Here is a 26,859-nt window from a genome sequence, read left to right as displayed (position 1 = left end):
CTGTGTTTTTCCCCCCATGAAGTGAAGTGAAGTCATTCAGTTGTGTTGGACTCTTTGTGACCCCATAGATTGTAGCCCGCCAGGCTCCTCTGTCCATGGGATTTTCCAGGCCAGAATACTGGAGTGGGCTGCCACACCCTCCTCCAGGGGATCTTTCCAACCCAGGGATCGAACCCAGGTCTCCCGCATTTCAGCCGGATTCTTTACCAGCTGAGTCACAAGGGATGCATCCTGTTAAATTTCTTTTTTTTCCCTCTCTCTCTAGTTGAGGGTTATTGGTGATTTATGTATACCACCTCTCTGTGCACAGTGAGAAGTTAAGTAATCCTAAATAAATATTAAAGGCTTAAATAGTAAGGATTGCAGGACAAATAAAATACAATTGTATCTCAGCTTTTAAACAAAATTGAAGGTGACACTTGAGATTTGTTCTCTGCGTGTAGTTCTGCCCCCTCCCCCATTCTCATCAACCCGCCTACTGTCCCTTTCAATGGTACTGTTACCAGGCCTTTAAAAAACAACTTCACTGTGGTTTATGGGAATCCCTAATTTACAACAGGCAGGCTGACCCAGATGATAAATTACAGGAACAAGAAAAGTAGCTTAGGTCCACACTCTTAAATGGGGAAATGACAATGGGAAATTCATATCACAAAGAGAGTAAGAGTAAGTTTTTGGGGGGGAGCTGGAATGAGGGTGAGGCCTTAATTGGGGTGAAGACTAGGAAAATCCATCCATCATTCATCCTTCTCCATCCATCCTTCAAACAGGACTTTTTACTGCTAAGCAAATGTGCTGGTTACCGTGTTAGGCAACTAGGGATACATGAATAAATAAAACACAATTCTTGTCCTGTAGTTGCTTACATTTTAAAGAGAGGTATTCCCTATTCCAACAAGATGGAGAAAATCATTACATTTCCTCCAGCTGACACGGGTCTGGAGGTAAGATTTCGGAAACTCTATGACACGGTGGCTCTCTAAGGTATTTAGGGGCTTGGGGGGATTTTTCCTTGCTGGTCCTGCTCCCCACCCCCAACCCTGCCACACACACAATGGGTACTTAACTACTAATCGTTGGAACGATAATTAGTGCTAAGTCACTTCGGTTGTGTCGACTCTTTGCCATCATATGGACTGTAGCCCACCAGGCTCTTCTGTCCATGGGGATTCTCCAGGCAAGGATACTGGAGTGGGTTACTGTGCCCTCTTCCAGGGGATCTTCCCAACCAAGGGATCAAAACTGTCTCCTGCAACTCCTGCATTACAGGCAGATTCTTTACTCCTGAGCCACCAGGGAAGACTAAATTCATAATAGTAACTAGTTATTAATAATTCATTATCTTATTATGTTACAATAAAATTTTTATTGTTACTTCATAAATAAATGTATTGATATACTACAATAATGAATTAATTCATTTTATTAATAAATGTATTTGTTCACACCAATAATTAAGATGAATTAAAAGTAATGCAATCAATTACTAATAAAGTTTCATAATGATTAATAATTTGCAAATGTGCTGCAACCACTCAAGAACTGCTGTGGGGAATATTCGCTGGTTCTTTCCACCCTTTGGCCTCAGGATGCTGGCCACCACTGTTGGTTCTTGAACTCTCTTACTTTCTCAATTTCAAAAAGTCCTGCCTGGCAAACTGAGGGTTTGTCAGCTTGTCCCTTCTGTGGGTTTGTGACATTTTGGAAGGTACTTTCTGGCCTTGCTGCCAGCCTAGAGGAAAGATTGCAAAGAAGCTTGGTGAACCCGGGGTGCTCTGGAAACAATCTGGCTTTCCAGACCCCAGCGCCATCCAAGGAGTTTTCCTCTGGGATGTGGAACCACACGGGGTGGATGCTGAACAGAGTGCCGCCCTGTACAAGGCGACGGAGAACTCAAACCAGTTCAAGAAGACCCTTGATTAATGGATGAATAGATAAGCATCTGGGCTTCCCAAGTGAGGCAGTGGTAAAGAATTTGCCTGCCAATGCAGGAGATGTAGGAGACATGGGCTCGATCCCTGGGTTCAGAAGATCCCCTGGAGAAGGGAATGGCCACCCACTCCGGTATTCTCGCCTGGAGAATCCCGTGAACAGAGGAGCCTGGCAGGCTACAGATAGTCCATGAGGTCACAAAGAGTTGGACACGACTGAGCGACTAAGCAAGCACACAGATAAGCAGCAGGGTTATTAAGGGAAGTCAGGGAAGTTCCAGGTACACCTCAGGCCTTCCAGGACAGGGTCATAGAAAGCAGACCCTGTACTCTCCCTCGCACTTTCCCTCGAGGTCGTGGTTGGAATCCTGAGCTAGTGGCCTTTGGTCTGATCTGCAGTGACATTTCTGATCTTCTTAAGAACATCATACCAGAAAAGGTCATGCTAGAGCACCCAGAAGAGCAGGTGAGCTATCTCCAGGGACAGAATCTGCCCTGAACACAGCCCCAGACTGAGGCTCAAACTCGAGCACGCCATGTCAAGGGTACCTACACCTGCTCACTGCAGACTTTCAGGGTGCGTCACATTGATGGTGATGATGTCTGTGGCGATGGTAGTAACCACACGGATCTCCTTTGCCCCCGATAGTTGGGGAGGAACAGTTTCATCAAGGTGGTCAGTTTCTAAATGGGTGATCCAGGAAACTTCCCTTGCCTCCAAGTAGAGTGAGGTTTCTGGAGGCTGGTCTTGACCAGCTCCACTCTCACGCCTCAGGACATGTGGTGTTGTTAGGGGCCTTCCAAGAGCCGGGCCTCCTGGGGCTTTCAGCATAACTTCCCCAGGAACAGGGATGGTTTAGGTTCAGAGCCCAAGGACTCCCATCACCCTCTCCCCTTTCTCCAACCATCTCTCCTTCCTCCCTCCTTCCTCCTCTCCATTCTTCCTTCTTTCTGCTGCCCTGGCTTTCGGGGGCAAGTCTTCCCGCTGTGGCTCGGGTGACTCTGCCAGATTTCCTTCACATCCCAGAGGGAAGACGAGTCAGTGAACTCCGAGTCTGTCCCTTTTCCTCCAGCTCCTGCTAGAGCAGAACCCACAGCGCTGGGGAGTACACCCAGACTGTGGGAACCCTAGCATTGATGGGAAAGAGAGGGGCTTTCGGGTCTCTCACTTTCCTGTCCGTTAAGAGTCATCATTCTCAACCAAGGTTTGAGGCCCAAATTGGGGCCTGATTCAGTGATGGAAACCCCAGGTTTCAAGGCTCCAGTGGTGCAATACGGGGCAAGATTGCGGACAGGAAGTGGTGTGGCTGCATGGTGAGAAGGAAGGACTTCCTCCCTCGCTGACACTTTCTATTCTGAAGGCGCCTTTCTCAGCCTGCTTCCCTTCCTTTCAGCCCGACAAAGAGCCACTCGCAGATTTAATTCACACGCAGGGCCCAGCGTCTGGCACACGCAGCAGGGTGAACATAACCAATCAAATCCAGTCTCCAGAACAGGTCTACCTCCCCTGTCCCTCTTGGAGTAATTTATACAGATTTTCTGCCTTTTCAGAGTAGGAGGTGGAGAGCTGAGACAGTCCCTAATGTTACTGGGATCTTGACAGAGAAGATCTTAGGAACCAGATGACTTAGCAACTTGACGACTCTTTGGTTTTCAGAATGCTCGTCACATCTCCAGTTATCTTGGAGGGAACTTGGCCCTGTCACTGTTGACTCAGTACCGTGGGCTACCCTAGTTTTTGGTTCCCTAACTCCAAACTGACTGTTGCCATCCAACGTGGGTGCCTAACCCTCCTCAAATGTGAGCTCAAACTCAGTGAGCACCCAGCTTAGGGAGGAAGCCCAGAGTCCATCAGATAATCTGAATACAGTTCTTAATAAGCAGGTAAGGCAGCTGGCACATTGGAGCCAAGTGGCCGGATCGGGGTAGTGGGATAATTAGGAGACATAACCGAAGGACTTGGAGGAATCAAATATGATGTATAGGTTTCCGACCAGGTGAATGTTGGAGCCTTTAACAGACAGTTAAGAACAGACTGAGAAGCATATTTGAAGAGAAGATGATGAGACCAAAAGTGCAGCTTTGAACATGTTGAGGGGGAAACACTTGTGAGAGGTCCTCTCAGAGACACAAGACAAGCAATTGAGCACACAGGTCTGCCCTCCGAAGAGACAGCGGGGCTGTGGGTACCGATGTGGGAGTTGTCAGTATAGGGACAGGTGGTGATCGAGGCTCCAAGAAGAGGTGACCCCTTTATACTGACAACCAGCACAGAAGCTGGTATCACAGGCCATTAGGAAGTAAAGGAAGATAAAGCCTGGGACATGCCCATTAGATCTGGCACAAAAGGAGCCTTCTGGGGACCTTTAAGGGGGCAGTTTCAGCGAGGTTTGGGGAGCCAAAGCTGGGTCTTTTTATGGCAGAGACTGCAGATATTCACCTAAACCTGTTCCTCCAGCTCCCAAGAACATGGCTGAATTTCATTTCCCAACCTCCCCTGCAGCTGAGTGAGGCCTGAGATCTGGCCCGTGAACTGTGGGGGGGAAAGGATGCCATCTCACCTCCAGGATACAGCCCTTCCCCACTGTCCACCCTGGACCCTTCCTCCAAGTCTCCCAGTCAGGGGAGAGGACCTGGGGGACCCCAAGGCCTCGGGGGCACAGGGCACCTACATGGAAGGAGACTGGGCCGTGGGTTGTTACATGGAGCCAGGGGGCTCTGGCCAGTGGGGCTGGCAGGCTCAGACACCCCCGGGTCAGCAATGGAGTGGGTGATCAGCCAGCTGGACAGCAGTGACCGGAGCTGATCAGGATTCAGGACAGCTAGAGGGGTCTGCAAGCCGGAGCTTGGAAGTACTGCAGGGGCCAGGTGAGCCCCAGCCAGACGGTAAAATGCTCCCTTCAGGAATGTGCTGGAGTTGAAAGACAGCTGCAGCAAATGCCTGCGGGTACAAGACGCACACTTCGTGTGTCCTGCTCTCAGCTACAGGTTCCCTGGGACCCTGGCTCTGAGTCCGTCCTTCGCAGAAGGGCCGCTCGCCAGGACGGGGCAGCCTGGTGAGGTGCTGACAGATGGTGACACCACACTTAGCCACTGGCTCGGCAGGACCCTGCCCGGAATCACCGTCTTGTGGCACGACAGCAGCTTGATTATCAATTAGACTGGATCCATGGTCAGATCCGCCGGGGTCACAACCTGGCTCTGCTTCACATCCACGGGTGACCATGAGCAATCCCCTCCCCCTTGCCACACCCCTCATCTGCAAAGTGAAGGGATGAGGCTGGATGATTTTAAAGTCTCTTGTGCTGGGAATTCCCTGGCGGTCCAGTTGTTAGGACTCTGTGCTTTTGCTGCCGAGAGCCCAGGTTCAATCCCTGCTCAGGGAACTAAGATCCCACAAGCTGTGAGGTTAGATAATGCCACCACCCCCTTGAAACAGCAGCATTCAGGATGCTTTGACCTGGTCCTGCCAGTAGGCATGTGCTATGTGCTAAGTTTCTTCAGTTGTGTTCAACCCCATGAGACTGCAGCCCGCCAGGCGCCTCTGTCCATGGGATTCTCCAGGCAAGAATACTGGAGTGGATTGCCATGCCCTCCTCCAGGGGATCTTCCTGACTCAGGAATCAAACCCACATCTTTTATGACTAACCTGCATTGGCAGGCGGGTTCTTTACTGCTAGCGCCAACTGAGAAGCCAGCAGGCACAGGCCCTGTTATCTAACAGCAGCCTTTCAGCACCTCTGAGCAGCAAACCTTGCCACCATCAGCCTGTGTGAGTCAGAAGACACAGGCGAGACTCCAGCAAGCAGGAGAAGAAAAGGAGAAGAAAAAGAGGCTTGTGGGGAGCAGCCAAATGGGATCCTGGTATGAAAGCAGCTATTTCTTCACCCCTGGAAGAGTTGCTTTCTATTTCTTTTCTTTGTTTTTTAACCAACTGCATTTACAGTTGGTTACGTTTACACTTTCTTTTCTGTCCCTATTTCTTGTTCCCTTTATGTGGGCTGGCTCCACCTTCTACAACTCCTTTGTTCCAGGAATAAAAGAGAATTGGGAGGGGGGAATTTTGCTTTACTCCCTGGGGCCTCCTTCAACTTGGTTTGCTTCTGATTTTTCTGAAAAAGTAGAGTTGACTTGAACCTTGGAAAGGAAATAGCCTCCCCTCTCCTCATCTACTCTAATATTTGTTTAAATAAGAGAAGTGCTACACTCAATATGTCAGCAAATTTGGAAAACTCAGAAGTGGTCACAGGATTGGAAAAGGTCAGCTTTCATTCCAATCGCAAAGACGGGCAATGCCAAAGAATGTTCAAGCTATCATACAATTGTACTCATTTCACATACTAGCAAGATTATGCTCAAAATCCTTAAAGCTAGGCTTCAGTAGTAGGTGAACTAACTTCCAGATGTACAAGCTGGATTTAGAAAAGGCAAAAGACCAGAGATCAAATAGCCAACATCCGTTGGATCATACAAAAAGCAAGGAATTCCAGAAAAATATCTACTTCTGCTTCATTGACTACGCTAAAGCCTTTGACTGTGTGGTTCACAACAACTGTTGAAAATTCTTAAAGAGATGGGAATACAAGACCACCTTACCAGTCTCCTAAGAAACCTGTATGCTGGTCAAGAAGCAACAGTTCGAACCAGACATGGAAGAACAGACTGATTCAAAATTGGGAAAGGAGTACATCAAGGCTGTATATTGTCACTTTGCTTATTTAACTTACATGCAGAGTACATCATGAGAAATGCCAGGCTGGATGAATCACAAGCTAGAATCAAGATTGCTGTGAGAAATACCAACAACTTTAGATATGTAGATGATACCACTCTAATGGCAGAAAGCAAAGAGGAACTAAAGAGCCTCTTGATGAGAGTGAAAGAGGAGAGTGAAAAAGCTGGCTTAAAACTCAACATTCAAAAAACTAAGATCATGGTATCTGGTCCCATAATAGAAGGGGGAAAAGTGGAAACAGTGACAGATTTTATATTCTTGGGCTCCAAAATCACTGTGAATGGTGACTGCAGCCATGAAATTAAAAGATACTTGCTCCTTGGAAGGAAAGCTATGACAAACCTAGTCAGCATATTAAAAAGCAGAGACATCACTTTGCCAACAAAGGTCTGTATAGACCAAGCTATGGTTTTTCCAGTCGTCACATACAGATGTGACAGTTGGTCCACAAAGAAGGCTGCGCGCCAAAGAATTGATGCTTTATTAAACTGTGGTGCTGGAGAAAACTTGAGAGTTCCTTGGACAGCAAGGAGATCAAACCAGTCAATATTACAGGAAATCAACCCTGAATAGTCATTGGAAGGACTGATGCTGAAGCTGAAGCTTCAATACTTTGGCCACCTGATGCGAAGAGTCGACTAAATGAAAAAGATCTTGATGCTGGGAAAGACTGAGGGCAGAAGAAGGGGGCGACAGAGGATGAGATGGTTGGATAGCATCACCAACTCAACAGACCTGAGTTTGAGCAAACTCCTGGAGACAATGAAAGACAGGGAAGCCTAATGTACTGCAGTCCATGGGGTCGCAAATAGTAGTACACGACTTAGCAACTGAACAACTCTCCCATTCAGTAGTGATTTAGACTTCTATAAAAAGAAACTCGCTGCCTGATCCTATGAGTACTAACGGAATGGGAGGTGACCAACGAGTGTACAGAGAAAACAATGTACAGTGCAGACTCAGGAGAAAATCAGCCTGGAATAGAAAATCTTCCATGACAATCCAGCCTGGGTGGGGAAGTTGACCAGGGTGGAGGGCCACGCAGAGCATATGACAAGCAGGAGTCAGGCCCAGCACACCTCTGTGCCACCCTACTAGGGGAGGGCAGGGAGTCCCATCCCCGCCAGATGCCTCCGCACCTAGCTTGGATATGTCCTTGGGGGTGACGACCAGGAGGGCAAATCAGACCCAGGAGCTGCAAAACCACCTGAGGGAACAGGAGATGACCTCTTCAGAAAGAGGAAAGGTATTGCGTCTCTAAATTCCAAGAACTTGGCCAAAAGGAGAGAAGACAATGCCTTTTTTAATATTTTATATTTATTTGTTTGGCCGAGCTGGGTCTTAGCTGCAGCACGCAGGATCTTTCATTGTGGCATGTGGGATCTAGTTTTCTGACCAGGGATGGAACCAGGGGCATTGGGAGCTGGGAGTCTTAGCTACTGGACCACCAAGGAAGTCCCGACAATGCCTTTATTATGCATATGCTAGGGGAAATGATTCTGCAAGGGAAGGTACTAGCTGCCAAAGCAGAAGCACAGCGACTCCGGCCTGACTCAGGCCTGGCTCCGCTGGAGGACCTGAGTCAGGTTCCTGCGGGGAGGGGGAGCGTCACGCTGAGCCTGGGCCACCAAGGACCCAGCCCGGAGCTCCAAAGAGGTGACCCAGGCACCCAGATGTGGAGAGAAGCCTCCTCCTGGGCGGAGTGAAAGACACCAACTCGTCGGGCTCCTCGCTGGGCCAAGGAGGGCCGTCTCTGGGCTTCACCGGGGCAGGCAGCCGGCCACGGGGTCTGGCCGCGGCAAGGGCACAAAGTTCAGGGGGCACAGCAGCAGTGGGCACACCTTCTCGTGCTCCTTCAGCGCCTCGCTCAGGTTCTTCAGCTCCTCCGTCAGCTTGCCGATTTCCCTCCGCAGCACCGTGTTTTCTTGCTCCAGGCACTCATACTCCTGGGAAGACAGGAAAGGTGCAAAATTGGCCCTGAAACCCGTGCCCTTCCTCCATCCTCCCGCAGATCTAACTGTAGGCCACAAAGCTCACCTCCTTCCCTGGCAGTTTCTCCTTAACGGTGCCTGCCTCCACCCCTCGGATGTGTTTGTTCATCTGGTTCATGTCTCTCCCCTCCCACCGGGATGAAAGGTTCTGTGAGCGCAAGTTCTCTGAGGGCTTTGTTTTTTTGAATCATCTTTATTGAGGGGTGTGTGTGTGTGTGTGTGTGCTTACCTGCTCAGTCGGGTCCGACTCTGCAACCCCATGGACTGTAGCCCACCAGGCTCCTCTGTCCATGGGACTCTCCAGACAAGAATACTGGAGTAGGTTGTCACGCCCTCCCCCAGGGGATCTTCCAGACCTGGGCATCGAACTGCCGTTTCCTGTGTCTCCTGCATTGAGGTGAATTCTTTCCCTGCTGAGCCAGGGGGGAAGCCCTTACCGAGGTATGTTGCTGCTGCTGCTGCTAAGTCGCTTCGGTCGTGTCCGACTCTGTGCGACCCCATAGACGGCAGCCCACCAGACTCCCTCATCCCTGGGATTCTCCAGGCAAGAACACTAGAGTGGGTTACCATTTCCTTCTCCAATGCATGAAAGTGAAAAGTGAAAGTGAAGTCGCTCAGTCGTGTCTGGCTCTTCGAAACCCCATGGACTGCAGCCTACCAGGCTCCTCCACCCATGGGATTTTCCAGGCAAGAGTACTGGAGTGGGGTGCCATTGCCTTCTCTGTACTGAGGTATAATTCATATAAAATAAAATGCACCGACTTTATGTGTTTAGTTCAATGAGTTTTGACAAGCATAAACAACTGGTTTGATCGAGACACAGAATGTCTCCATCCATCTGGAAGTTCCCTGATCTTGCTGTAGCCACGCGTTCCGGGAAACAAACTCACTCACAAGGACAAATGCAGATCGTGGAGTGCGGTTTACTACACCGGCAGGCCCAAGGCAGTCTCCTCTCAGCCAAGGACCCTGACCAGTTTTTGGAAAAACCTTATATACTCCAAGTGTTCATGCCCAAATCCACTTCCCCAAATTCCCAGAAACTAGTCTGAACAAAGGAAAAGAAAGATACAGAGTTAACTTGTGATTCATATGCCTTAAGCCTAAGAAGTTAACAGTGGACAATTATCAATAGGCCTGTGGTCATACCCCAATAAGCATAATAGAGTGTATGATTCTATTCAGTTACACAGATAATTAGGGTATTCTTTCAGGCAATGGAGAGTCTAGGTACAAGCCCTGGGGCTCTTCCTTCTAGGGGCCTGGTTTTCCAATTGGTATGTCATTTCCATAGATCCTGGGCATCTAGCTCAAAGTCCACAGTCCAGCCCAAGATGGAGTCCTGCTTTCAAGACGGAGCCTGTTCTGTTTCCTCCTTCAATCTCCCTCTGCAGTCAGCCACCCCTGCCCCCTAGCTGCTGATCTGCTTCTGAAGGTCTGTGCTGGGTTCACTCTTCTAGCCCCAGCACCCGGAAAAGTGTCTGGAACAGAACGCATGTTTGTTGAATGCTGAGTAAATGAGTGAAAAATACCTGTTGCTTTGGCTTTGCTTCAACACTCACCTAATAAGTTTCCACTATATGAGAGTTTACAGAGGCTTAGAACTGGGGGCGGGGCGAGGGGTGGAATCAGAGAGCCCTTAGCCCATCCCACCCAGTGTTCCCTGTGTAATCCCATCTCCCACATCCGACTCTCTCCTTCTTCCAAGGATACTTCCTTCTGACCGCTCTATTAGAAAGCTCCACTTTGTACTGCTCTAAAATCCTTCTCCCCTTCACACCCACCTACTGGGCTTGGTTCCACCTATGGAACCACACAGAGTACGTGCGATACTTTCTCAACATCACAGTTCTTGAAATGTGAGATGGCCTCATACCACTTCCCCTTAGGTGTTCTCTGAGCTCAACTGCCTCAGGTCCTTCCGGCTCCTTGGGTTTTAGGACTTCTGCTTCCTCTGCCCTCCTGGAGGCCATTCCCAATGTATGTTCCATTTGATAGGGGCTCTGAGCAAACTTCCCCTAACGCAGTGCAGTGCATGAGTCTGGGGAGGGCCCGGCCATGCGGAGGGCAGCTGTCTAGAGGTAGTCTGCTCTGGGTGGGACCCACGTTCAAAGCCAGCTCGCTCGAGAGATTCTTCTCCCTGAGCTTGCAGAGAAGTGCAGGATTTGCCTGCATCTGCTGCATCTCCGTCTTTGCTTGAACGACCGTTTTTTTATATTTTGGCTTAAGGGTGGGCTCTACATCCACTTCGACTGAATTTCACCCTGTTTCTTGGGCACCTTCCAGCCCAGCAAAATCATTTTGAATATTGATTATGTCAGCTCCTGAACTGGTGATACCACACAGCTCTAAGTTTTCCCCTCATTTGATGAAGCAAGTCTTCTTTTTCTTCATTAGTAAGTCCTACAATACTCGGCCACTTGCAGAGCCTGACCTTCTTAAGGCTGACAGTCTCATTTGCATCTTGTTGAAAAGCTGTTTTCAACCATTTCTAGGTTGATTCATATGATTAGGCTTTGTCGTACCATGCATTTTCTGAGCTGGGGACCCAACCTTATTATCTTACCAGTAATGTTTAAGAAATATTACGGAAAAAGTCTGATCTTCTTACGAGTATGAAGACACATGCAAATTCTCAGCTCTCCCTCTTTGCTAAAGCTGTTCTCCTCAACAGAGCTATCTTCCTTTTTTCGAATGTGGGCCCAGCTCAAGTCCACCACCTCCAGGAAGGCTTCCCTGATTACAGCACCTAATGAAACCACATCTCTCATTATCTGTTCTCTTCAGTCTTGTATCATAGCTCAATCTTACTTATAGTAAATAAAGTCTCTCCCCAAAGATTAGAAATATATAGCAACCAGGGGCCTCTGCTACCTTCTCCTATAACCCTTCTGACCAGCCCCAGTGCCAACATCTACGACTCCTCAACATCAGTGACTCCTCAACTCTCGCCCTCGGTCTCCTCTTACCTTCTTTCCTCCCTGCCTCCCCCTTCTAGTCACCCTCCTCCCGCTCAGAACAAGGGCCCCAGAGGGGTTCCATGCAGAGGCCATTGAAGCTGTCCCTCTGCCCCCGTCTTTCCAAGGCAGGCTCTCAGGGTGGCCTGGAATACTCTCCATGGCAGCAGGCCTCACCCACGTGCCCGCAGGCTGTCCGGGGATCACTCTGGCTCCCCCAGGGAGCTGGCCACATCTGCCTGCAGCTCTCCCCCAGACCTACCACCTCCAGCTCCCCACACTCTCATCTGGGCTTTTACCAGCTGTAGTTCTGGAGTCAGAAGTCAGTCTCCTAATGCAGCAAGAGGCCCTCCGTGGGCTGGAAGGGTCTGGCTGGGAGGAGGGCATGGGGGCACAGGCACCATGGGGAGCCTGCCCACAGCAGAGGGCTGAGAGAGACTATAGCTCTGGGTAGCTTGCACATGCATGTATGCAAGCATGCGCAACACGTGCACACACACACACACACACTCCATCCTGCAACTGGAAATGCTCTTCACTCCAAGTAAAATGGAGAAAACGTTTGAATGGTCCCATCCCTGGTGGCTCAGATGGTAAAGAATCCACCTGCAATGCAGGAGACCTGGGTTCGATCCCTGGGTGGGGAAGATCCCCTAGAGGAGGGCATGGCAACCCACTCCAGTACTCTTGCCTGGAGAGTCCTCATGGACAGAGAAGCTGGGTGGGCTACAGTCCATGGGGTCGCAAAGAGTCGGACACGACTGAGCGACTAAGGACAGCACAGTGAGCTAAGGTTTTAACTGGGTTCCAAAGAACAGACTCCTTCCTGTGGCAGAATATTCCGAATGCCTTTGTGTAGTTACTGAACAGTGTGGCAAGATGCTTGTGAATGTCTGAGCTTTCCCTCTGGAAGCCACGGGGGCCACACTGCCTAAGTCCTCTGCTTGCCCCAAACCCCCGCTCAGAAAGGCCACAGAGTGGGTGCCCAGCAGGTCCCCTGGCTGCCTTCTCCCTGGGGACTTTCTCTTCTGGGACTTAAGTTTTATTCATAAATCTGCCAGAGGGGGCTTTTTATCAGGCTGAGGGAATAAAAAGAGAAGAAGTCAAAATCTTCTTCAGGCAAGACCAGTTTCACAAAAATAAAAAAGGGGAGTGGGGAAGAGGAGGTGAGAACACTGAGTGGGTACAGAGGGGAATGAGGAAGACCCTCTTTAGCCTGGGGAAACTTACCTGGACTTAATATGTGTGTAAGACAAGCCAAGAAGTTTAGACCCTTTGTTATTTTCAAAGAGATGATCAGTCTAGCTCTGATCTTGCTGACTCTTGAGTCTCCTGCTCTGGGAGGGTTTGAGGTCACCAGGCTGCCTTCTCTGGGTATTTGCAGGACACAGTCACAGAGCAGAGACGAGAATGGGAGGTGGCGAAATCACTGCAAATCCAAGTTCTGCCTCGGAAATTAAGCTGTCTCGGGCAGTAATTCCCAACTGGGGCAATCTTGGCAGTCCCCAGGGGACACTGGGAGCGGCTGGAGATAGCCTGGGTGGTGACAGGTGCCAAGGGGGCACCACAGCCTCCAGGGGGTAGAGGGTTGAGCACAGATGCTGCTCAATGTCCTAGGGTACACAGGACACCCTCCCCAACCCAGTGAGGAAATAGCTGACCCCAAATGTCAATAGCACTGTGCTTGAGAAACCCTGGTCTGAGCACCTAAGAGAGGCTGATTGAGGACTGAGGTGCTGTCTGGGTGGGGAGAGATTTGGAGTCTAAGATGCCTTTGACGCAAAGACTGGTATGTGGGAACCAGGGGCCAGAGATGATAACTAAGGCGGGAAGGGAATGAGGGGAAGGGAAAGGCCATCAGGAGGACACAGACCCCCTTTCACAAGCGAGGCAACCGAGGCTCAGAGGTACAGCGGCTCTTCCGAGGTCATACATACTTGGGACCTGATCCCTAACCCCAAGATCAGCCGCAGCTCTCATGCAATGATTGAAATTCTGCTTTTGCTTGGCAGTGCCTGGGCCCAAATTTCCCCCATGGTGGTTACCAGCAGGAAAGGACTACTCGAGCTCAGGATTTTACAATAAGTCTCTTCCCAAGCCTTAAGCTCATATGCTTCCCAGCAGAAAAATTGTGTCACCAGCCCAGGGCGGTACCGATTAGTGTCATCATCATTTTCTAAACCCACTGAGGACTGACATGAAGCATCCTCTTAGAACACGCAATATCTGAAAACACCAGGGCAACACACACCACAGTCATATTGCCCAAGCCAGTTGTCAGTTTGTGACATTTAGGGCTCCCGAGGATGGCACTGCTGCCTTCCTTCTCTGGCTCAAAATCCTTTCTCAGTCTTGCATCTCCGGGTGCCTGGCTTGAACCAGTGTGACCCACTTCTGACACATTCGCAACTGGCCTTAGAGACCCGGACCGTCTTCTTGGGTTCCCATCTGAGAATGTGGACCCAGGTCGTGTGCCTAGTGTTCAGAGATGAATACGGGCTCAAAATCCCCAAGAGAAGGGTAAGTGGTTTGACTGGGTGACTTGAAAAGCCACAGTGAACAGTGAGGCACACAGATACATGCTGGGAACCGCTTCTGGTCACCACAGTGTGGCTTCCAGAAACACCCGCCCGCGGGGGATCTCAGACAACCCTGAAGAGTGAGCCTGGCCTCTCCCTGGCTCTGCCTGCCCAGGCGCCCCTCCCAACCTGCCCTCGGTGGGTGGGGTGGGGTGGGGTCCTGCCTGATGGGATAGCTCCCCCATCTTTGGCGCTGGAGAGCTGAGGAAGGAGGAGGGTGCCTGAGAGACTTGTAACAGCCGGGACTAGAGGAGACCTTTCTGGATGTTGGAGGGAAGAGAGGCTCAAGAACTGAGTGGGTAGGAGAGGACGGTGGGAATTTTTAAACACATCCTGCTCTAAATATTCCCCTTCACGGTGCTCAGGAAAGGCAAATAAAGAGCTCGTGTTAAATGGAGATATTTAGCAATGGCAGCCCACCAGATGGGATAGAGGAATTTATGGGATAAAGGCTTTACTCAAGGGGACTTCCCTGGTGGTCTACTGGCTAAGACTCCATGCTTCCACTGCAGAGCAGTGTGGGTTCAAGTCCTGGTCCAGGAATTTAAAATCCCACAGGTTGTAGGTTTAGCCAAAAAAACCCTGCTTTACTTTACTCTTAGGACGGGTGGGCTCCTCTCCTCAGGGAATCACAGGGCAGTTGTGGCTGTCAGGTGGTACGTTTCTTGGCCCCTCAATGTCTCCCAACACGCTGGCCGCATTCCGAGTCTGAGGAGGAGGTTTCCAATCATCTCTTACTTCTCCCAACCTAGACGTGGCCCGGGAGCCCCAGGGAGCCCGCGGGGCTTTCAGCTGTGACCCACAGCAGTGTGCAAGGTCCCCTGCCCGCAACCCACTGGAGCACGAATTATTCATCACCACACGTCTGAAGCAGACATCTCACTGTCAATGTGCAGATGTTCTTCAAAGTTTGAAAACTAGTCACCAAGGTGGCTACTGCCACCAGCAACCAACGACACTTGTGTGCAGCTGGTGACGGTAAAGGGCTTGTGTGGTACGGATGGAACCACTGTCCTGGCCTCCTCGACACTGTGTTTCCCAACAAAACTCGCCATGGTGCGTGATCCTGATCCATCCTGGCAGCTCCCCAGAGAAAGAGGGCAGGCCGTGGTCTTCTGTGGAGGCCCTGGGTTTCAGAGCAATCAGCCCCGTTTCTGGAAAGGGCAGCTGGCACGGTTATGTCTATGGATAGCAGAACAAGCTATGAAGGGTCCTCCACCCACTGTTCTAAGAGGGATTAAGCAGGAGAAAATGTGATGAACCACCCTTAAGTTTCCCAGACGTCAAGTTCATTTGGTTATCAAATCCCACAATGACAGAAATTGAGAGAGACCCCGCTCTTTTTTGGAAGCTGTAGTATTCATGTTACCTTCCATGGTATACAGAATAAGTTCCAGGCTTTCTGAACTAATCAATACAATTAATAAAAATCCCCTAACTCAGCTGGGAAAGAATCCACCTGCAATGCGGGAGACCTGGGTTTGATCCCTGGGTTGGGAAGATCCCCTGGAGAAGGGAAAGGCTACCCACTCCACTATTCTGGCCTGGAGAATTCCATGGACTGTATAGTCCATGGGGTCGCAAAGAGTCGGACACAACTGAGCAACTTTCACTTCAGTTTCACTTGAAGACTCTTATACCTCCCCAGGACAGGAATGAGATCTGATTCCTCTCCTTGTGACCCAGTGGTAGTGCCTTGCTGGCAATGGCTCTTATTTAACATTTGTTGAGGGATTTCCCTGGGGGTCCAGTGGCTAAGGCTTCATGCTTTCAATACAGGGGGCCCAGGTTCCATCCCTGGTAAGGGAACTAGATCCAGTATGCTGCAACTAAGAGTTGGCATGCTGCAATGAAGATCAAAGATTCCAAATGCTGCAACTAAGATCTGGTGTATCCAAATAAATAGATAAAAATAAAAATTTAAAAATATATATCTGTTGAATGAATCGACTTGACCTTGTTCCACAAAAGATCTTATCCAAGTCATTTAGTCACCTCTGCACACATAATCACAGAGGTCTTAAAAGCGAGTATCCTCTGGTGTGTTTTGATATTAATATACCCATCTCCAACTAGAAGCTCTTCGAGAGGAAGGGCCCAGCTGTCAGGCTGGCGCATGTGCTCTGAACATAGGGCTGTGCACTGACTGAGCCACAAATGCCTTCTGGGGGTTGTTTGGTAACATGAAGCTAGAACCAGGCTTGCTTCAGGAGCAAGGGGAGGGAAGAAAGGAGGCAAAAGACATCCCAATTCTTCTGAGGAATTTTACAGAACAATCCAGTCTGGGACAGGCTTTCCCTGACCCTGGTTTGAAGGTCTTAATCTCTTTCTACAATGCAGACTTCCTACTTTCAAGAAAGAATCTAGCATTTATAATGTATGGCCCTCCGTGAATTTACATCAGTGGGTCTCCTCTCTCTGGAGGCTGTGCATTCTAAATCTGTTCTCTGCTCACTGTGAAGGGGTTTTTAGAGACAGTCATTTCCCACTCATACCACCCCACAGTCTCCAATGCTGTCAACACCCTCAGACTGGCCGTGCTGAGACAATCTACAGCCAGAAAGATTGGCAGGAGACTGCTGAACCAAAACCCTTAATGATCACATCAATCCTGTGTAAAGAGGAGCACAGAGCTGCCATCGATTCCTTGGACAGATCCTGGGATCCTTCTACATCACTTCCTGACATGGAGTGGTTCCCGAGTCCTGGCTGCGAGATTATGTGGGATAATACACAGGGATGGCAGGAAAGGAAAGAGTCGAGCATCACCCTCAGGTTCCTGATTGGGGTGATGGGTCGATGGTTCATTAGCTTCATATTACAATTTGAAGACAGCTGAGAAGAGGAAGTCTCAGGATGAGCAATCCCACTATTATGACCAGGCTGCCACCAAGGAGCCTGCGGGGACCCATTTGGAGGCCTCGAAGCAGGCACTGCAGATGTGGGGTTAGGGCCAGGACAGAGGTCTTGTTGCAGTGATCACTGCCTACCTGAGGGTAAGCGATGCTGGGAGCTGACAGATCAATAAATTAAATCTCCCAGGTGAGAGGAAAAAAGGGTAGAGTCTGAAAGCATGGTCAGCACCAACATTTGAGAAAACAGACAAGTAGAAAGGTGAACAAAGAAACAGAAAAAAGTGGTTAAGAGGGTCAGGAGAAATAGGAAGCTAAAGACCTTGAGGGGGGACTTCCCTGGTGGTCCACTGGCTAAGACTGCACACTTCCAATACAGGGGTCCCGGGTTCAGTCCCTGGTCAGGGAACTAGATTCCACATGCTGCAACTATAAGATCCTGCATGCTGCAATGAAGACTGAAAAACCTGAGTGCTGCGACTGAGACCTGGCACAGCCAAAGGAATAAATACAAATAAATACTCTTTTAAAGTTATAAAAATAAAGAAGCTAAAGACCATGAAAGAATGTTCCAAGAAGCTGTCAGAGGTCCCAGAGAGGTCAAGGATCAGGGGACTAGAATGAGGTCCCTGGACCGGGCAGTGCCATGACACTAGCGGACTCAGTGGAGCCGTTTCTGTAGGAAATTTGCATGTCTGTGTGTGTGTGTGTGTGTGTGTGTGTGTGTGTGTGTGTGTGTGTTTGGGGACCAGAAAGGATATCACAGTGGCCTGGGAAATAAATGGGAACTGGGGACATCGAGACAGCAGGTCTCTTTTTAAGAAGCAGGGAGGGACTTCCCTGGTGGTCGGGTGGTCCATGCTCCCAATGCAGGGGGCCCAGGTTCCACCCCTGGTCAGGGAACTAGATCCCACATACCATGAAAATAGATCCTGTCTGCCAAATAAATTCAATAATTTTTTTTTTTAAGAAGCAGGTAAATAAAGGAGGGAAAGAAAGGACACAGGGCACTAGCTTGAAAGGGAGTCAGGATCAAAAGGAAGTTTCCTTGCTTTAAAATTAAAAGAGAACTGTGAGATACAACCAGTGAGGGAGCAATGAAGACACCGGAGAGGGAAGACTCGGAACGCTGGGCTGGAGGGAGGCAGCGGGATTAGACGTGCCCGTGGCCGAAGTGGCAATGACAGGGCGCAGCCTCGCGGCCACCACCCTGCAGGGGCAGAGGACCACTCCCCGCCGTGGCCCTCACGTGGCTCAGCCCCAAACACCTGCTCACCTCGTGGAGTTTGTCAGCCTTCTGGGTCTGCTTCTTCCGACTTCTCTGAGCAGCAACTCGGTTTTTCTCCCTCCTCCGGACCTTCCTGTCATCATCCTCAGGGCTCTGGGGGAAAGGTCGTGGTCAGGTGGGATGCTGAGGCCCCTCGCCGCCCCTCCTCTGCCCGCTCTCTTCATCCAGCCCTGCTCGTGGAGCATCACCGTGTTCATTGCAGTCACAGCAGCGCTTGCTGCTCCATCAGCAGGGTAACAGTGGCCCCGCGTCGAGGGAGCACTAGCCATGAGCTATGGCTGGGTTAGCTGCTACCCCGCCCCTGCCACCCCCGAGACCTGTGTGGTGAGACTGCCATCTAAAAGATGAGGAATAAGAAACTCCGAGAGGTTGAGGAACTTGCTCCAGGTATCACAGCTAGTGGGGGGCCGAACGGGAAGTGGAACTCACGTCTACTGGACTCCAAACCAACGTTCTCAAACCTTTCCCCCACCCCACGGGGTGTGTGCCTGGAAGAGGTGTGGTGCTGGTGTGCAACTGAGGACGGGAAAGGCAGAAGGCGGCTGCTATCTGGGACTTGCCGTGGGCCAGGCCTTCCGCCAACACACACAAACAGGTACTTTTGACACTGTGTGCAAATCACAACTACGCTGGTTACTGATTGTAACCATGCAACTCTCCCAACACACCAAGTGGTCCTAAACGCCACAGGCAGCTCATCCCTTTGAACAGTGTTTGACTGACATTTTATTTCACAGGTCAGAGCAATTTAAATCCTAAATTGATGATGTGTCTTGAAAGCTCTTAGCTATACATGAGATTTGTCTGTGGGGTCGCACAGGGTCGGACAGGACTGAAGTGACTTAGCAGCAGCAGCAGCAGCAGTCAAGTCCTTCAAGAGTTATTCTGAAAAGGCAGGCAGAAAAATGCACCTACAATGGTAAAAAGCACTTCATCCAGTTATAGAAAACAGAGGAGGGGTATAGTATTTGCTTCCCAGAGACCTATGAGAAGATTCCATAGAAATACTACCTTTAAAGAGTTTCAAGATCAAGAACTCAGTGGGATACAAACACAGGAAAGCTAGTCAGTTATTACTATTAATGGAAAGCAAATATTGATAACATGAAATAACAGATGTTTTCAGATATCATTTTATCTGGTCTAATATTCCAAATAAGAAGGATACATATCTCCCCAAGTTACAGTGAGTAGAGAATTTTCAGCATATGCAAGAAAATAAAGCTATGAAAGGAAAAGAAGAAAGAATGTGACATAGAGAAGGGGCCTGAAGACAGTGTTTAAGGGACACAAGATGTTAAGATGTAGTCTTTAAGAGGCAAAGAAGTCTTGGTGGAGGTAATCAGAACACAGTAGGGAGTCTGACAAACAGAACTTTAGCTTTAGAAATACAGGGTCTTGGTTTTGTCTCTTACTAGCAATATGGCCTTGGGTAAATGACTTACACTCTCTGATTTTTCGATTTTCTCATTTGTTGTAAGTGTGATTCATTCATTCTTTCAGTAAGTATTAACTGAGTACCTGCCATGTGCCAGGCACTGTCTTGGGCACTAGAGACACATGCCCTGAACCAGTGGTCAGTAATCTCTGCCATGATCATCCTAACACCCCAGTGCTTGGAGCTGCATAAGATAAAACTAGATTTTATCCCAAAGCGCCACATGGTGTGTCTTCAATAACCTCTGTTAAGACTGCTGTTTTCTGTTGAGTCCCTTATAGTACTCATCACCAAATCATGCCTCTCTGGTCCTCATTGGAGATTCATAAGGCACAAGGGAGGAGCATGCATCCTGCCCTGTAAAAGTGGACACTCCAAACTGGATTTATCACCTACCACATGGTCGGACCTGAGGAACCAGCAGAAACATTTAATTAAGGCAGAAAGAGAGCAGCAAAATGTTGAGATATTCATATATTACTAACCATATCTCTATTAGTCCTCATAAAAATCACAAGAAGTTATATTATATTGATTTTTACATGTGGAGAAACTGAGGCTCAGAGAGGTGAAGCAGATTCCCCAAGGCTACTCAGCCTGTGTGTGGCAACGCTGAGGCCCAGACTCAGCTGTGTGACTCTCTAGCGTCACCCGATGACATTCTGTACCAGGCACCTAACTGAGAAGCAGGGCATAACCCTGAAAAGACTCGGTCCTAACGTAGTTGAGTGAGAAGTTATCGGTCTGCCGTTCCTACCGGCAACCTTGTGTGTTTCCCCGAGTAAGCGGCTGTAAACACGGTGGTGGACAGCGCAGAGGACCTGGCGCCCGCCGAGGGCTCTCCACCCGCCCTGAGGTTGGAGTCTGCCCACCTCGGGCCGCCACCTCGCGTCCCTGGGCCATTCCGGAGGCCGCCGGAGGAGAGTACATGCTGAGATTGCCTGGGCACGAGCCGCCCCTCGGAGCGGAATTTCCCCTCTCCACACCTTGGCCCCAGCTCGGCGCGGCGGGGAAGGACCACGCGCTCCGGCGATGGGGTGGCAGCCGGCGGCGGCGCACGGATGGCGACACCTAGGGAGGCCTGGACCCCACGTGCCGGGCAGCGTGGACAGTGCCCAGCCCTACCAGGCGTCGGCGCCCTCTGACCTCTGCTCCTCCCAGGCTCAGGAGCCCAGTCACCATCCCGGACGCTCCAGGCACCTGGCGTGCGCTCGGGGCGGCCGGGCAGAGGCGCACAGCGGGGTCCCCGCGCGCCTCCCACGCCGCTCGCGTCCGGCTCCCGCATTGCCCTCCACCCCTGCTCCCATCAGTCCCCAGCCGGGAGCCCCAGCACCCACCTCCTCGCGCCCCTCGTAGCGCGCCCACCATTCCCCCCAACCTGAGCATCCCCCCGAGCCTCTATCTAGCTCGCTACCTGTGGCCGCGCCTGGTTCCCGGGCGCCGAGACGCTCCTGTGCAGGACGCTGCCGGCCGCCGGGAGCCCTTGCGACATGCCGGGCGCTGCTCCGGCCCGGCCCGGCCCGCCGCGCAGCCTCGCGGACGAGCGGCCGCGCGGCCCGGCGCGCCCTGCACGCGGGGCGCTGCCTACCGGCTCCCTCGGGCCGCACGCATCCCCGCGCCCCCGCACCTGCGGGCCGCCGCCTCGGCCCCGCCCCCCGGGCTTCCCGCTCCCCCGGCTCCGCCGCGCGGCGCCCGGGTTTCCCCACCCCCGGTCCCAGCGCGCCGTCCTTCCCGTCCCCGAGGCCGCCCCGCCCCGCCTTCTCCCACCCCCGCTCCGTTTCCTCCTCTCCTCGCCCTCTCGCCGCACCCCGGGGTCCCAAATCCCACCGCTGCCGCAGCTTTCCGCTGGGCCCCCCTTCTTCGTGGAAGTCACGTGGTGGCTCCGAACCCAGAAGGGAGCGCGAAGCTCCCCCACCAGAAGCGAGGCTGGGACAGGTTGCGGTCGTGGAGGCGCGGCGCAGCCCTGGGGGGCGTCTCTCGGCCGCTCTCGGAGAACTCGGGCTGAGAAACTCCAGTGGGCGGTTTGGGGGGTCGGTGTTTTTTTTCTTCCCGGTCCCATCGCAGCACCTTCCTGCGCATCCGCCCGCCTTTCCCCCTCACCCCCGCGCCCGGGCGCAGGGGTCACAGTCTCGGGGGACTTTCTCTGCGCTGCAGTCGGTCACGCTCCCTCCCTCCGGGGCCCCACCGGGGAGACGCAGGCCTGTGTACCCTGAGACCCACGGGGCACCCCGGGGCCTTTCTGAGGAGAGCACCTTCTCTCTCCTCTCGCCAGTTCCGCGGGGCAGTGGGAGGGAACCAGGCGGGGCGGCCCCGGAGGGTGAATTCCCTCGGGGAGGATGGCGAGGAAGATTGTCCTGGAGATTTCACAGTGGCTGGGCTTCCCCGGAGCCTGGCTGGCACGGGGGGACGTCCCTGGTACACAGGATCGGGGATCTGGACCCTGCGCGCTAACGTGAAATGGACCCGATGCTTTTTCTCTCCCAAGGTTCAAGTGGCGGGTGCTCTGCCCACAAGGTTAAGATGCGGGACTTCGTGCCAGACAGAGGCCGAGGCTTCCTCCCTCCACCTGCCTGCCAGTTAAAAGATGCAAAGTCAAGCGATGTTGTACGTGGTCCCAGCAAAGAAAAAAAAAAAAAAAAAAAAGTGGTTATGGGTTTGTGGTCTGCATACTGTGAGCACCGGGAAGGAAAGATAACCGCGAACCTGGGCCGGCGGGTGGGAACCAGAATCAGGAGGTCAGACGTGCCTTCCTAGTATGGTCGCTTAAGCTTTCAGGCTCCAGGTTCGTGGGCAGCCGTGGGGATGAAGGCGGGGTAGGTGGGGTGAGGGGTCGGGGGTAGCGGGGCGGGCACTTGTGACTCCCAGTCTAGTGCACGTGGCTCTCCGCGCCAGGTTTAAGACTCTTGCAAAAGTTTTGAGATGCAGCTGGCTAGAGGGCAGGGAAGCAAGAGGTGATTCTTGTCTCTGTGTGTAGGGGCTTGGACCAGCTGAGAGGAGGGTGGAGGTGCACGCGGGCCGCGGGAAGACAGAGGGTGGGCGCCCCCCACGATTAAGGCTGCACAGCGGCGGAGCCCTTTCTCCGTCCACCTGGATTTCTCTTCTCATCTTTTATCCTTTTCTTTGCTCAGCAGAACTCATGGTTGCCCTAGGGCTATTATTCTGCCTCTCATTCAGGTACGCACGATGTGCTGTGCGTAGAACAGGCTCCAAACACGATCAGTGTATGTATTGTTGTAGGTCAACTGAGAGGGGCTCCTTCTTGGAAAACTCGGCACGACTCCAATCAAGACAGGGAAATCTCCGGGTCAAGTGGTCTTTAATGTTTAGAAACACTTTCATCCCGCAGTGTCGTTTCTGACCGAAGAGCAAGGTGAAAACGCAAGGACATTTAGGTGCACTCCCACACTTCATTCTAGATATTGCTCCTTTTCTGGTCTCGCTGAACCCATCACGTTCTAAGTCCTTTGGGTTCTACCTTCCTCCTCTTCCCCCAGGGAGCCTGGAACCCTGCCCCAGTACACAAGAACTCTTCACGCAGGCATAGACCTACTGTTTCAGTTACTCAGGGCTTTCCTCAAATATGTTAAAAGGAAGAGTCCTGGTTAACTAGTGAGAACTTAACGCATTAATTTGACCTACATGTACATCAAAAGGAATGAATGAAATAATGATAGAAAATAAAATCAGGAAGATAAAGCAGAATTAAATCTTTTATCAAAGCCCTGGGGATAAGACAAAGTGGAGAGAATTTTCTAAGATGAAGGTGATAGGAAAAACCACACTGACAGATCTGAACAGTATAACAGTGTTAAATTGCCTCAGGTGACAGTATAACTAGACATTTTAAACCAGCAGATGGGGAAAACTTTTCACAGTAAATCTGACAGTGTTAAAAATCTTTATTATATATACAGCACATGAAAAAGAATAAGAAAAATATTGAGACAACCTCCTAAAGGTAAATAGCAAGTGACACAAACTGGCATTCTCCAACAGAGAAAACAATCAAGGAAAATAGATATAGGGAAAATACATGTTAAAGTAATATGACTTTTAAATTAAAATATTAATTTAATTTCAAAAGAAAAAGTTGTGAAAGTGTGGTGAAATTGGCGCTCTCATATTGCACCGGTATCATTGTAAATTGGTAGAAAGCATTGGAAAGCAGTTCTATTGTAATTTTCAAGAATCATGCAAGACATCACTTTTGACTTAGTTTCCCTAGGAAACTTCTAGAAAATCATTCAAGAAGATCAGTGAAAATATTAAAGAGAAAAATACTATGTTAACTAAAAATTCATAATAATATTGTAAGAGTGAAAAATTGTAAATACCATAAATGTCCCATTATAGGTGAACAGCTAAATAAAGTATGTTCTAACCACGGGATAGAATGTTATGCATCTTTAAAATTACAAGCATGTAGACAAATTTGCTACATGGACAATTTATTTGATATGAGGCAAACTGAGGGAAAAAAATCAGGATACAAAAGATATAACAGTAACGTGTATAAAACACTACTGGACTGTACACTTAAAAATGGCTAAGATGGTAAATTTTATGTTGTATTTTTTTTTTTACCACAATGAAAAAGTGTATGCATATGAGAAAAATTAGAAGGGAATATACAAAAGTTCTAGTTTTTCTATTGTGGTGGTAGGATTATAAATACTTTCACTTGTCTTTTTTATACATTTTGGAAAATGTTTTATTACATTAACAACTTAAAATGTTTTATATTTACAAGTGATATTATCTCTCCTAGTCCTGAGCTCATTTGTTACACCAGAATATCAACACCTCTCTGATCAAGTGGGATGCTCTAATGACAGCCTGTATTTGCTGCTTTTCTGTGCTATTTTCTAGTTCATTTTATTTGAAATCAGAAGGAGAAATAAAAATGAAAAGGAAGAAAAGATAAACAAGAACAGACATTTCAAGTGTCTGCTTTGCTTCTTCCTCCTTTTCATTTGTATTTTTTCCTTTGAACTGGGAAGATTATATGATTTGGCAATTTCCTATTACTACCACAGTGACTCTGGATTGCATTTTTGGGGACAAAGGGAGGAGGTGCAAGAGGTTTATAGCTCAGTGATCAAATCCTCTGGTGATTCACTTCACAAGAAAACATTTCATTATAAAACAAAGTTGCTCAAATGCTAGAAAATCCTGCCACTGTGTTACCTTTGCTCTTCTCTTTTAGGGAAACTGGACTTCCAGTAACTACTTTCACTGCTGTTTCTCAGAAGGTGGTCCTGTGGGCTGCTGGTGGGGCTAGAGAAAGGTCCATTAAAGGCAGAGACCCCTGTGTTTACCAGAAATCGGTCATGTTCCAGGAAATGGGCACAACCGTGGACTCAACAAAGATCCACACCTCATGGAGCTCAGTTCTAGAGTGGGGAGAGAGACAGAAAGCAGAACATCTATTTAGATGGTGATACAGCCTATGGAGAAACAGAAAGCGGGGACAAGAAATAGGGACTGGTGAAGGGAGGTCAGGATTCCTAGGTGGCTCAGCGGTAAAGAACCCTCCTGCCAATGCAGGAGACACAGGTGATGTGGGTTCGACCCCTGGGTCAGGAAGATTCCCCGGAGGAGGAAATGGCAACCCACTCAAGTGGGAAAATCGCATGGACAGAGGAGTCTGGCGACCACAGTCCGTGGGGTCGCAGAGTCAGACACAACTGAGTGACTGAGCACGCACCCATGCACACACAAGGGTAGGTCAAGCAAGGGTTTTCTGGGAAGAGTTGTCCAGACTGCATTAACAGCAAGTTCAGGAGCCTCATGGGACTGTGCCTGGTCATTCCAGAAACTGTAGGTGACTGGAGTGGACTGAGAAAGGGCTGGATACCACAAGGTGAGGTCAGAAAAGCAAAGAGCCAGGTCACACAGGGCTACTTGGACTATTGGCTTTTATGGAAGTGAAATGGGAAAACATCGGAATCTTTTGAGCAGAAGTGTGACATGATCTGACTGTCAGTTTTTACAGGATCACATTGGCCACTGCATTAAGAACAGATTGAAATGGGCAAGGAAGACAAAAAGAGTCGATGGCAACAAACCAGGAGAGTGGGGGAGAGGGTTTGGAAGTTGTTGAGGGTGGAGGAGCCTGAGGCCAATTTGCCGGGAAGTCAAAGGGCATCAGCTTCAAGGCCTCTCACTTGGACCAGAATGGGCCCTGGCAATGTGTCCATATGGTGACAGGGCATAATAAAATTTGCACAACTGGGATATTTCAGCCACAGATGGTTCAGACCACTGTCTCTTTTCCACCCCCAAATTCCGCTCAGTCCCTTCAAGTCTGGTGGTGGTGAAGTGGCTGTGGGCATTTGGGGGAAGGTTTAATCAGAGATATATTTATATACTGGGATACAGGGTTGTGGTTTGCAGTCTCTTCTGTCAAGTCCTATTACTGCTTCCTGTATGGCTCCCAGGAATATTCCTGCTGCCCTCTGTACTAACTCACCTGACAAGGTAGGTTGTACTGAGACGTGAATATTCCTGCACTGCCAGACGCCACACTGATGTCAGTGGTGGAAGAGAAACAAGGTTTGAAATGTACAGCCCCAGAAGCTAATCTGAAAATTCTTAGATTGTCGCACGTGTATGGTTCTAGTCGAAATTCTCTCCTCCCAGGAATGAAATCGACCACACAGCTTATACAATAATAAATGTACCATAAGGAATTTTTTTCTTTGTTAATGGGAGTGATTTATTTGGTGAAGCTTGATTATGACCCTTTAACTGCTATTTGGACATATGTTCTGGAACATTTTCAATAAAAGAGAGTACAGACTTCTGATTTTTTCATATAGGGAGGACAACATTCTTTCTTCAAATTCATTTATGTGTAGGGTAAGGAGTTAGATGAAATAGGTAAAGGGAATAAGAGGTGCAAACTTCCAATTATAAAGTTGGTAGGTCACAGAGAGGTAATTTACAGCATGAGAAACATATACAATAATACTCTAGTAACTTTGTGTGGTATCAGATGGTCACTAGACTTATGACAATCATCCTACAATGTATTTAAGTGGCAAATGACTATGTTGTACATCAAAACTCACACAATATTGTACATC

General features: G+C 49.7%; 1 protein-coding gene across 1 annotated transcript; it reads right to left on the bottom strand.

Moving 5' to 3' along the window:
• Positions 1 to 7,985: 7,985 nt before the first annotated feature.
• On the bottom strand, positions 7,986 to 21,390 carry BATF3 (basic leucine zipper ATF-like transcription factor 3). The gene is made up of 3 exons (XM_055583665.1): positions 21,186 to 21,390; positions 18,322 to 18,426; positions 7,986 to 8,612 (listed from the first exon to the last, which is right to left on the bottom strand). The coding sequence occupies exons 1-3, from the start codon at positions 21,261 to 21,263 to the stop codon at positions 8,427 to 8,429; spliced, it is 369 nt and encodes a 122-aa protein (XP_055439640.1). The 5' UTR covers positions 21,264 to 21,390; the 3' UTR covers positions 7,986 to 8,426.
• Positions 21,391 to 26,859: the final 5,469 nt, after the last annotated feature.

The sequence above is a fragment of the Bubalus kerabau genome, chromosome 5, assembly GCF_029407905.1.
Source record: "Bubalus kerabau isolate K-KA32 ecotype Philippines breed swamp buffalo chromosome 5, PCC_UOA_SB_1v2, whole genome shotgun sequence".
Taxonomy (NCBI): domain Eukaryota; kingdom Metazoa; phylum Chordata; class Mammalia; order Artiodactyla; family Bovidae; genus Bubalus; species Bubalus kerabau.
The sequence above is the reverse complement of the archived record's forward strand: the minus strand, read 5'-3'. Positions and strand labels throughout refer to the sequence as shown.